This window comes from Anopheles coustani, chromosome 2 (assembly GCF_943734705.1).
Source record: "Anopheles coustani chromosome 2, idAnoCousDA_361_x.2, whole genome shotgun sequence".
Lineage (NCBI taxonomy): Eukaryota > Metazoa > Arthropoda > Insecta > Diptera > Culicidae > Anopheles > Anopheles coustani.
This window is the reverse complement of record NC_071289.1, coordinates 86,401,264-86,414,053: the sequence shown is the minus strand read 5'-3', so window position 1 is coordinate 86,414,053 and position 12,790 is coordinate 86,401,264. Positions and strand designations below refer to the sequence as shown.

The 12,790-nt window shown below is 45.6% G+C and overlaps 1 protein-coding gene across 2 annotated transcripts; it reads right to left on the bottom strand.

Moving 5' to 3' along the window:
- Window positions 1-11,948, bottom strand: LOC131267180 (23 kDa integral membrane protein-like). Of its 2 annotated transcripts, XM_058269975.1 has the most exons (6): window positions 11,874-11,948; window positions 11,649-11,743; window positions 2,412-2,603; window positions 2,164-2,331; window positions 1,825-2,072; window positions 1-1,380 (listed from the first exon to the last, which is right to left on the bottom strand). In XM_058269975.1, the coding sequence occupies exons 2-6, from the start codon at window positions 11,712-11,714 to the stop codon at window positions 1,371-1,373; spliced, it is 684 nt and encodes a 227-aa protein (XP_058125958.1). In that variant the 5' UTR covers window positions 11,715-11,743; window positions 11,874-11,948; the 3' UTR covers window positions 1-1,370. The 2 variants fall into 2 exon arrangements, with proteins under 2 accessions (XP_058125958.1, XP_058125956.1); XM_058269973.1 differs by lacking the exon at window positions 1-1,380 and having other exon boundaries at window positions 1,812-2,072.
- Window positions 11,949-12,790: the final 842 nt, after the last annotated feature.

Genomic DNA, 12,790 nt, shown 5'->3' with positions numbered 1-12,790 from the left:
TACTTGTTACAACGACCGAAAAAAATATTTCATATATTTTAACTGTATTTTGAAATTTGTCAAAAATTTAACTGCATCCTTTACAAGGCACGGCCGCTACGCTATATATGAGCGAATAAATCTTCGCTAAAGAATCCAATTTGTTCGATTTACAGGAACCTGAACCTATTTCGTGTGATGCTACTAAAACATTCTGCGTTACGTTCGATACTGACCGATGGCTTATTGATTGTGGGGTTTTACATGTTTAAAATGTTTTGCAAAACATTCAACTTCGTGTGTAGAGTACTCTCAATTGAGGGCGGGTGAGGAAAATGTTCTCTTTCACCTGGTTTTGTATGGCGTTTCGTTACGCAGTTAGTTTTTCATGTGTGTATATAAATCGTTAGGATGGATAGCTTACTTGCTACAAAAGTTGCTCGAGTGTTTATAGTTCCGAAGCGATATTCATTTTCGCGTATGCACCCATGCAGACACTCGGGAATAGTCGAAGATCGGAAAGAAAAATTAAGTGAAAGAACAGCGTGTGTCCTTTCCTTACCCCGTTGCTTGGGGGAAAAAGCCTTTTTGAAGCCAAATATATAGATAAATAAGCATATCTTTTTTAAATGTAGATATATGTAATGATATAAAGAAATGATGTTCTTCGAAAGCACAAAAAACTTGGACAAAGCAACCCATGTGCCGTAGTTCGTTCGTTCTCGTTCTTTAGAGCCAGTAGCCTACTTGTCCTCCGGTTCATTCTTTTTCTCGCATTGCTCTCATGTAGATTCGTTCCTTTTGCTGCTGCTGCTGCTGCTGCTGCTGGCACTGTTGGTGTAGGTTGTGTTGTTTTACATTCTGCTTCCGGTTATGTACAGATGCATTTCTGTACCCCTTAGTGGATTATCTATGTTGTGCAATTGATCCGTAGTGTATGAGATATCTCCTGGTGTGTTTCTCCTTGTCGCCCACGCCTAATAATGTTGCTCGCTGTTGATCTTCTGCTTCTTGGTTTAAAGTTGGTGGCTTGGTTTTTTTGTTTTTTTGTTTTGCACTATTCATCGTAGAATTTGAACAAACACGTCGAAAGCTTCTGGTGAGATATGCAGTGTACAAATAATACGAAAAAACAACCGCACGATGATGATGGTAATAATGATGGACATACTACACAGTCACGCCTTAAACACTATTTTGTAAGCGCAGCGGCTTCCATTTACGCCTCCGAAAAAGCAAGGGCAGTAGTTGTGCAACGAGTACGTGCGTTCGAACGGCCACCATAGATCTTCCACTGCCCGGCATTCGCCCGTGTGACACATTCCACAACGCCCACCCCCACCAACCAACCAAAAAGCGAACGTGTAGTGTCGGTTTTCTGTAGCGGCTTCTTAGCTGTATCTGCAGTTGTAGGACGGCACGAAGAACAAAGACAAGACACACAAAATATGCATTAGAGAAAATAGATCATGGTGGGATCGTAAGAGATCCATCACTGGAGGGAAGGGACCACCAGGCTGGACGTAATGAATGCAGAAGACAAATCCATCGACATCTTTGGCTTGTTCGTTTGGGTACGGGTAACTCGTTTGTTATTGGGACCAGTTATGATTCGGTGAGACATGTTAGTAGTAATTAGTAGTAGTACTAGTAGTAGTTGATGTTGTCAGCCTTGGGTTTTTAGCTGTCCTTCCACTCGGATGATGTTGGGTGAGGAATCGATGGTGTTGGGAAGAAAAAAGGGAGGAACGCGCGTACGTCGGTCGAAATGGAATGAATTCTTCTTGTCCCCCTCCGAAAGGAAGTATGTGGCGCTTCAAAAGTCACTTCTTTTAATAATCAGACCTTCTCTGCTGGTTGCGGATGGCGTTGGCCAGACAGCAGGCCGAGATGAGTCCGAGCAGCTCGACGGCGGCGACACCAAGCGACACCCAGGCAACAATGTTTCCGGCACTGTCCAGGAAGTCGGACAAGCGGCCCGTACAACCTCTAGCGAAGGGTACGCAAAGGGGAGCGTTACCGGGGGAGGAACAGCACGACTGCGGGAAGTCAACGCCATAGTCCAGGAAGCTACTCTTTCCGCAACACTCAAGCTGTGGGAAAACAGAGGCAATGGAAAATGAATTAACGAGATGCGGGATAAGTTGGCGAAGGATAGCTGTTCAGTAGTGGAGCGGAACTTACGGAACGTTGGATCGTATCAATCAGATCACGGTTGACCGGGTTGTCTCGGTTTTGGAAGATGCGCTCGAAGCCCTTCTTCATCGCGACGGTGACGTCACCGATGAACACAAACACCAGCACGGCGATCACGATCTGGGCGATGACCAGCAGGATCAAGAAGAAGCTGTACTGTGGTTGGGAAAAACGCAGCAGAAAATTAGAACGTTGAAGTTTTGAAACACCCAACCCAATGAACCACCACTACGTACGGTCGAGGTCATGCAGTACGATTCGCGAATAGCACCGCAGCATCCGAAGAAGGCAATGATGAACACGACCGAGCCGAACACGATCAGCAGAATGGAGGGGGCCACGATGTTGTACTCATCGGTGATGTCGCGTATCTCATCCAGCCGGACCAGCGAGATGGCACCGATCACGATCAGCGCAATGCCGCATAGCTGAAATGGAGAAATAAAATAAGGCAATGGTAAGCGAGGGTTAACTGTTGTACTTAGTCCGAAAGCATGGATGCTTTACTAAGAATGGAGAGTAGGTTTCCATTACGTGCATCCCACAGTCTCGTTAGAAATGGGGCTACTCTCAGTGTACTTAAAAAAAAGGACCCAATCGAACCTGTGAACAATATGACGTTACTTTTTCAAGTCTATCACAGATAAGTACGGACCTTTCGAAACGCAATGTCCATCTTTTCTTATTCTTAATTTGATCAACATTTTAAATTCAGCGATATTGAAACGATCGTGTCACCGGCCATATTTACGTTCGCGACAGCCTTTTTTTTGTCGATTTATCAGTAGAACTATTTTCACTATGGTGCGATAATCATGCGAAGCCGAACCATTCAAACAAAAAATAGCGAAAACTTAATTTCATCGATCGTTGGAGTTGTAGCTAAAAGAAATTTGTTTGAAGATTAACTTTCCCTTTACCTCTCTGTGATTAAAGCGTATGTTTGAAACATTTGACAATGAAACATGTTCACACCATCGTTCCGCTTAAATCGCGGCTCGGAAGCATGGGAAAAGTGTATCGGCCGGTAAGTTTCCCTCGCAGAACCACAATTAGATTCGAACGAACGATGGCAACGGGGGGTACGGGGTGTTGGTTGTGATTTTCAATCTTCCTTCGATCGATCAATTCATATCAAAATGCTTTCCTGATTAGATCACGCCGTCTCAACACCTAAAAGAGTACCACCGAACCCTATCCCTGCCCCGCCAATTGGTTATCGGGAGAATCCGTTCCTTCCGAAAGGAGCGCACATTCCTATGTCTGCGGACGCCAGAGCATCCGTCCCCCTCCCCACCCTCAAACCGTCGTCGTACGACAAATAGGACAATCGTCATCCGACTAGAAATCGGTCTCAACATTTACTGAACCACCACCACACATCACCTCGTGGTTCCAGATGTTGTTTGGCGTCGTGCCGCTTCGGGCGGTTGAGAAACTTTTACGCCTTTACTACTACTATACTGGTGCCACGATTCTGTGGGTTGGGGCATCGGAAGCGGAAAAGGCACCGCCATGTCGCCGCCGTTGACGCTCTCTGTGTGTGTATGTTTGCTGTTTTTTTGACGACGCCAGGGCAGCTCCTACACCACAACAGTCCCCAGTCTCCAGTCCCGTCGCCAATAATTGCGCCGTTTCGGTTCAGGATAAACTCAGGGGCCCATAAAAACAAGGAAGTGAGATGATCGGAGGAGAAGAAGACGGGGTGGTGTCGGAACATATCCCACTTAAGCAACGGCGTAGGGATGAGAAGAAAACACACCGCTGGAGAGATACGGCCGACACACAAAGGGGGACCCCCGAATGGAGTGGAGTCTGCGCATGAAACGGTGGGGACTAGTGGCTTTGGTCCACATGGACAAGAGACAAGCAAAACTAGTCGGTTTGGAATTTTGAATTTAGACATACGAGTATTTGTTCCTTTTTTAAACTTTTCAGTACAATAGTATTTAAATTGGTTTGGAATATAGAAATTGCTTGAATTTGGTCCACATGGACAAGAGACAAGCAAAACTAGTCGGTTTGGATTTTGAATTTAGACATACGAGTATTTGTTCCTTTTTTAAACTTTTCAGTACAATAGTATTTAAATTGGTTTGGAATATAGAAATTGCTTGAAAACACCGGGTTGCAAATTTTTTTCAAAACACCTGGTAACAAAACCAGTTCAAAAATCTTACATAAAATGATCGGTTGAATTCGTTATTAAGTTTTTTATTCATGAAGTCATTGACTGATTGAAGGGAATGGACATTTGGACATGAGTAATGTCCCACAATTTGTTATCGAATCACACACTCGAGATTTCTTGTTACTTGTGTGGAGAAAGCGATGACTGAGCTGTTAAGAACATTTGGGGGACAGAAAGCACGGGTTAAACGATACTGAATCATCAGCACGATCGCGAAACGGAACGGAAAATACCAAATCGTCTGTAAATTAGCCTTTGTACTTGACTGGCCAATGGTTTATGGAACCGTTGCAAGGCATCCAGCGTCTTCTTAACGTTCAATCCACTAAAAGATTGTTCGTGCTTGTTTATCCAGGTTGAACAGAAAAGCTTAAACTATCCCGATAGTTTTTCCTTCCGGAGGATAGATTGTAACTTTAAGAAAAATGGCAAGGTTCTAATATTTCTCTTTGGAGTAGAATCGAATGTTGAAAAAAATTGCACGGGCAGGGAACAACTCAAGTTTCATCACCATCTTCAAGTTCCACTAGCCACATCCTGTGGATATTATTCTCCAAAAGTGTTGAGGGTTGAGAAAGTACGATAAACATTCTTTCTTGCTGATTCACTCGAAAGATAAGAGCGAAAGCCGAGATGTGCACACAAGCTTAAAATAACTATATGACCATCTACAAAAGCCAGTGCAATGCCAACTATGACGACGACGACGACGACAGTCAATGCCTGCTCGATTGGATGACATATTTAAGATGAACAATATTCGTCAGCTTTTCCTTACGCCATTTGCATATAAACTGCTGGACACTGCTTACAATCAACACCGTGCGCGCGGAAGAAGGATGATGTCATCCGGGTCCGAATGCGAATGCCAATCAAGGCACACGAACTCTGTCGGTGTGTGACGGAGAACAATCTGCCATTAAAAGCGAACCAGACGGAGGCGACGGGGTTGGGAGAAAACCGTACCTCGCACACATGAAACATGGTCACGGTGGGGAGGGAGGGGGGGGGGGGGGAGTCGGTGGATCGGTATTCCCTTCAACCACTTGACCGTTCCTTCCCCACCTACCTGTTGTTGTGGGGGACCTCGGATAGCACATTTGGATTCCCCGGCGTTGTACCCGAGGAGTATGGAAGAAGGTAGAGGTGCTTGATAATGGGAGCACCCGGTTTTGGGAGGGGGTGGGAATTATAACTACAAGCGGGGTAGTATTTTACATCGGTTCCACCGCCATGCTCGCCACATATGCAACAATTCCGCGTCAACTCGGGGGATTTCGTTGTCGCGCACGACCTTGGCCGTGGCCATTAGTAGTCAACGGCGCGATTGTTGTGCTGACCCGCACACCCATTCGTTGTCAGACATCAACAGCATGTGTAATTATTGTCCCCCCGTTAGCCATTAGCATGCACGGAGCGCTCATCAAGGTTTTGGCTGGACAAAACAAGGATACCATCACTTTCTCCTGCAGTTTGTTTGGGACGCGCCGAAGGATCATGAGTGAATTCCCAAACGTGTTTTTGTCATAAAATAATCCTCACTCGCGACCTATTTTTGGTCGCGAAAAACCCGACACGGATAGCCTTTCCTCACTGCCAAGAAAAAAAGGAGACATTTCCTTTCCGGGGGTGAACGAAAATGAAATCCATCCGGAACACAACATCACCACCCAGGCCACATGGTCGGGGCGCGCGGCCACCGTCGTTTGTCATCGCGCTCCATTATTCACAACGTTTGTGCGTTAATGGCACGAAACGAGAGTGTTAGCACGGGGGAAAACCGGGAGAAATTAGGTTATCGAAGGTGAAAATTGAACGGCCCACGGACATGGACTTTTCCAATCAACAGATTTCCTTTTTGCTCGGTGGCTCCGAACCACCACGATGACCTTCGGTGGTTAAGTTCTGAAATCTTCTCCTCCGTATGTAGGTCGTGAATATTATTTCTTGCCCCGTCATGCTTGTGTTCGGTTGGTTATTTGTGCCCCAAAGGTTGATGTGCACTATAATTCTAGCCATTTTTTTTTTTTTGGGAAACAGACAACACACCACATTAATGGACACCTGACACAGGGCCACCAGTGGGCTCTCTTTTTACCTATATTAGAGAAGCAGCGTTAAATTAATAAATATTCCATCGATCCCATTACTAACGCCATCGTCACAACGATGTCGATCGAATGCCGTCCCAGGCCGCCCCATGTATCACATTTGTCCATGAGTCAGAATGTTTCCAGCCGCGTGCGTTTCCCGCCATTCGATTCGCTCATCAAATGAGTGGTTTATGTTAGTTAAATCGTAACCAACAAAAAAAACAACCCCCGGATTATTCTAATCCATCCGAAAACTGGTTGGCGCCAATAGGGTGGGCTCTTGCCGTCTCACTTTGTGCTGCTTTCCTGCCTTCTAAGCGCCAGCGAAGCGACGCTAAGACACGATGATACTCACGGATGGATGGATTGGAGATGGCGGGGAGGAGGGTTGGTTTTTGTTGTGTCCTTCATTTGTCCAATCTCGGGGGAGTTTACTACCAAGACATGCTTACGGTCTAGCAACTACACACCGCGTGGGTTTAGCAAGAGAAGCAGCATATGGCAAATTGATTGCCTTGAACTAAATGCAAGGCGACGTGGGTATCATGGGTTTGCAGTGCAAACTTTGCACATTAAACAAATTTGTAATAGAAAACATGCGATTTGAGCAACGTCTAGCAAAATTATAAAGTAAGGAACAAAAGATGATATAAAAAGGAACTATTTTGCTCAGTCAACTTATCATTAAGTTCATCAGATTCTTGCCCTTTGGCATTGGGGATGCAAAATGCACTCGAGTGTAACTCGTATGACCGATTGGCAGCGATACCATACAGATAACCCTCTCAGACAAGTTTGAGTTAGTAATCTCAGCCGGGAAAGCAAACACTCTGTTGATAGCTCTGTTTGTATCGGATGATCGTTATTCGCACTATCCGCCATTTGCAAACGACGGCCGTGTCGTCACCGGGGGCGAGTATTTACACCGGATAGGGCGAGTGAGTCACTTCGCAAGATGCACCTCGTCCTGCTTCTCGATCGCCCATCTACTATAACCCTCCCGTCGGCATCATGTGATCGTCATGCGGCGGTGGTGGTTACGGCGCAATGGGTTCGCAGAAAAACACTTCCGCGCCCGCGAGAGCAGGCATGACGTCAGGTACGGTGAGTCGTCCAGAACAAACAGACAAACGATCGTGCAAATTTCCTCCGAACCTCGATCACCCATCCGTATCGCGCGCACCAGAGCCAGAGTCAGCAAACGTTGTAAATGTTGGTGGCCACACTGATGGGCTTAGATCAAAGCGCGAAATACTCACACACACACATCTTACATCCCCCTCCCCCTATATAGTGTCTCTGCCATCCCCCCAGAGGGCAGGTGATTCACGCGAGCAGTGCGTTTGAAAACTCACCAAGAGCAGATCCAAGGGGTAGTGGCGTGATTTTTCAACCCTTCCTTACCACCTCCACTCTCTCTCTCTCTCTCTTTCTCTTTTTCTCTCGATGGCATTGGAAAACTAGCCACACGCAGTAAACGCTTTGGAAAAGTGTTTGTTTTCGAAAACGGAAAATCGTGCAACCTTGGCGTCGTTTATCGAGAACGGTGTCCAGTGTATGCCAAAACAAAACCACCAACCGCGACCCCGTCGTCGCTCGATACGTCAGTCACATGGTCTCACGTGCCGCCATCGAGGAAGGATCTTCATCAAATAAGGTGTGCGTGTGTGAGCCAATCAATATACACGCATCATACATCAGCCCCGGGAAGTCCTTCGAGCTGGCGCTGAAAAAATCCAATGACGCTAATGAAAAGGCAAACAATTAAAAGCATGCAACAAATACGGGTCGACAAGGTTCTAAAATCAAAACAATGTTAATGTTTATTAATTTTTTTAACCTCCCGTTTCACGAGAACCGGCACCGAACGTAAGATAGGGGATGAGCGTAGGACCAGCTTGGGTTTAGTTGGCTTGCAAAAAAGCACATATTGAAATAAGTGCTCGAGCACCCGCGTTATCTTATCATCATGCCTAATAATTCTGAGTTACGACCTTCCCCGAAGCTCACCGAAGTGGCAAATTAGTCACCATCGGACGTAATTTATTTCCATTAATATTATGGCATACACACTTCCGTCTGGTGTCGAACTTCTTGTTCTGGGAGACGTTCTGTTGTCAACTTAAAAAATCCACGAACCTGTCCCCCCAAAGCTATCTATATTACTTGCCTCCGGTGTTATCGGATCGCATGTCTGCGGCTCCCAACATATCGGTTCTATTTCAGTGATAAATTGCACAATATGTGTTAGGTCAGTTGATTCGGTACTGAGCTGAGAACTTATCGCATCGTTTTTTGGACGCAAAGGGGGTTTCAAAAAACACGATAAGATAAGCAGCTCTTCCGTTCGTGATGTTGCCTGATAACTCCCTAACGTGCCGTCATACCCCGATCAACCCCCGATGATCAATGGTGACCACCCCCCGAGCTGGTGTCTTTGTTATTTAACAGTAAATGAAACTTTACTACATAGTGTTGCGTTTCCCATTAGATACATTTTCAAACAACGATCATTATAAAATCGATTAGTTTTAATAGGAAATTACGCTGTACGAGAAGAGTAAACAATACTTGAGCAAATGTGGTAAAACAATGTTACCATCTGCCTCGCTCAGCTTTGTGGGGAATTGTTTTTCGACGACAACGTAGGATTCCCAACGCCGGAAGATTACGGATCGAATTCATGGTTCGATTCATGGCACGATTTGTTTATTTGACTTTCAAACTCCACCATTGCTCCACACTCTCCACCAGGATGTTGTGCCGGTTATGGGGTTTACGATCGCACCAAGCAATCGGTCAGTTCGTCATAAGAGGGACTATGGCTGTAATAGTTTGTTTACAAACTTATCGCCCGAAGCATGGCCAGTAGGGTGGAAATCTCGATTGGTTTTCGAGGTGGGAAGGGGGGAGGAGTTCTGAGAATGTGACCAAAGGGCGAAAGATTTACTCAAAACAAAATGAGCACGTCGAAAGGGCCGACGAATTGTTATAAACAATTTTCTGTCCGTGCCACACGGTTTGGAGCGGTAGAGCCAACTTTTTTTCCGAATTGACCGGGAACGGTTGGAACAAAAAGTGGCCAACCTTTTTCCACTTGTGTGACTCATAGAATGCACCGAAAAGGTGTGCCTCTCCCCTCACTCCTCGTATCTCTTATCAACTGTCGGTTCGTTTCTAAATCAACAGGTTACACGTACGTTTGCTGGTGTACACATATTTGCTGGCGGGGGAGCGATTGCTACATAAATAGATACTATGAGTAAAACCACTTGTGTGAGGAAGAAATATAGGACATTTCGATCTGAACTTGCATCGTGGGGAGTGTACGAGCAGCTTATCATGCGATAAGATAATGCTGACAATTGATTCAATGGGAAGGAAGGTTCCGAGGGGCATCGGACTGGACGAAATCACCTTCAGCAAACACGCGGTGATAAATTGGCGAGAGTATGCTACCACTGCTGCCAAAAGTTGCCATTTCACGAGAAGCTTTTCTAGTCGCAATCATTTAAAAGTCCAAGGCATTATAATTTTTTTAAAGAAACACCCTTCCCAGCCAGTCGGCTTGTGTTTGTGTGGGGCCTATTTTGTAACGCCCGGTGCAGGCATGGTACGCAGGGGGGTAAAGGGTTTAAAATTTCCATTTATGATTGGAACTGGCACAGGCCCCCAACACACGCGCATGTACGCTCCACAAAACAACTCCCAGGCGCGGCCATGTTGCACGCCAACCGCGCTGCAGTCGGTCGAGGTGAAACTTTGTGTGCGCCACGGAGTTAGTAGGGCTCGCGGGAAGGAACGACGTGTGTTTACGTAAGCGCTTTTGAACCCGCGTGAGCTCACGGCATTCTTTGGGGCGGAAGGGACCCACAAACAAACGCACACCGTGGCGCGGCGTTGGAGCGCACACCTTTTAAAAACAGAAAACTTTTGAATCGTTTCTTCGACAGTTTGTGTCTCTTATTTTGTTTCTTTTCTTGAAGCCACCGCTTAAGAGATCGGTGGTACGCTACGGTCACCATATCTTGAGGTCAGGACAAACACACACACTCACACATTTCGGGCCAGCCAAAAGTGTGCGTTCATGCGTCCGCGCAAGCATCACGAAGGGAGTGACTCGCGCATAGGGGAAAAATACCTAGAAACAAGACAAAGTACCATCATTCCTTCAGCGGCAAACAAGGTGGCGTCCAATTGGCACCACATTGCGAAAGTTTCCCCGCCTTGTTGTCGTTGCTTTATCAATGTGTAAACAAACGCTCGGGTTCTTTGGTTTGCTTTCTTCCCTTTTTTGCACGATCAACCTTTCTCGGACGTTGAGACGTTCGACGTGCTGTGTACTTGTCCTGTCAAGGTAAGCAAGTAGGCATTTGGTCCTTCGAACCTCGTCACGGAGCAATTGCAGTGTGCGTGTACAGCGTACAAACACGGTCAAAGCAAACCATGCAGCTGCACGCAGTAAGCGCAAAAGCGCAATTCTCGGTACCAAGACCTTGTGATCATTTGATTTATCACACAATCCACGCTAGTAGACACAAGAAAAGGGTTAGAAAAGCATGTTCGCAACAACAAATTCTACTTTCTTCGAATCAACGAACACCCCGAAACGGCGAACAAAGCCTACGGCCGGTATGTTTCTATTTACGCATCTGTTTATTTGGTATTGACGCTCGTAAGAAAATGGGAAGGGAAACAAACGCATCCCACACCATTCTTCTCCGGGTGTAATAAGGGACTGCCACAAAGAAAGGCACGTCCGCCGTTTGTCTGTGCGTGGTATATTCAACTTCAGCTGCGTTAGCCGCTCGCAAACATCGAATGTTTAAACGACAGCCCCAAGAGTGCATTCCGCCGGCTTGAATCGAGGTGTAACATGACCTGTTGGATGCTAAATATATATCCGAAACCGTCTGTTTTGTCGCGGGAAGTGTGTAAATTTAGCGTGCACGACAAGCAGGGAGCACGGAAAGCGCGGTGTCTTGCGCCCGCCAGACAACCATTTCCTACTGCGTAGTGATCGTAGAGACCACTTTCCCTTTTCTCAGCTCACATTGAACCACGACGGGCCAGAGGGCATTTTTAATTTTGTCTGCAACTAACGTTCACCGAACGAGACGCGATAACGCTCCGCCAACCGGAGGACCCCAAATCGAAAACCATATTCTAGCGCACAAAAGCACACATACCGAGCACAGGAGGTTAAAGATGAACAGTAGATACTTTATGGTCGAATGACCGCAGTTGAGAGCCATTTTGCACCGCAGGTGTAGTTTGCTGCTTACTAAAACAAAATAAAAGCACACGAGAAAAAACTTTCGTCACACCACTGTCGAATAAACTGCGCCTAGGAGGATTATTTTGCCAGCACTGCTCAAATTACAACAGGCACAGCCCTTAAATCACACACTCACGGGAAGCTTAACCGTTCGTCGGACGAGTCACAGAAGTAGAGCAAATTATCAACCAACCGCCTCAAATGCTGTCACAATACTGAATGCGCTATTCGTATTACGAACGATTTCTACACGTTGAAGCGGACCCGAAGATTTGTATCCGGAGGCGCACACGCCGTGTGCGAGTTCTTCGGGCACGGGTTAGCGAAACTCCTCCCCGAAAGAAACTGCTGCTGCGAGAGTGAGCAGCAATATACTACTTACCTTTGCAACCGTACAGGAGATTTTATCGGATTTTGCCGAAGCACACTTCGGCTGCTCGTTAGCCGCGCTCGAAGAACGCGCGGACGGTGTGTGCACACCCGCTATGAGACGTTGCAACAACAAGCTTCAAATACCTTGGTCACAGCTTGAAATAATGACTGAAATTGCTTATTTGTTAATAACTTTTTAGTGCCTCGGTCAATTTCACCTCACATGAAAGGTCTTTTGAAGGTAAATAACTTGATACAACAAATATTCCACCTCGATTCTTAGTTTTATGAAATAAACATTTGAATGGGATGTAGGTACAGATACCTTGTTCGGTATTTTCTGTTGGAATAACGAATTTGTTGATAACTTGAACGATCGAATAATCGATCGTTCGTAGAAAATGTTTATTTAAATTTTTTACATCGAAAAAAACATGGTATAGATTACATCTTGTTTAACAAATTCGTGTTAATCAATAATTTATATTGCAGTTTTAAAGAACATACTGTCATAATTGGTACATTTTTTAAATTACATGAATTCTTGAAGAAGCTAGTAGTAATCTTGGACGAATGGCGGAAAATTGTCTGACCTTTTGTGTTAGGTACGCTAAATGCTAAAAGCATGATTTTGATCCTTGCTTGGTTATTTTGTACAAATAGTTTTGTAAAACCCTTCAT

Coding starts and splice junctions, on each gene's coding strand:
- LOC131267180 (XM_058269973.1), bottom strand. CDS start 11,714: ATGGCTCTCAACTGCGGTCATTCGACCATAAAGTATCTACTGTTCATC. Junction 2,604..11,648: donor TCTTTAACCTCCTGTGCTCG/GTATGTGTGCTT, acceptor TCTCCATTTCAG/CTATGCGGCATTGCGCTGAT. Junction 2,332..2,411: donor CGTACTGCATGACCTCGACC/GTACGTAGTGGT, acceptor TCCCAACCACAG/TACAGCTTCTTCTTGATCCT.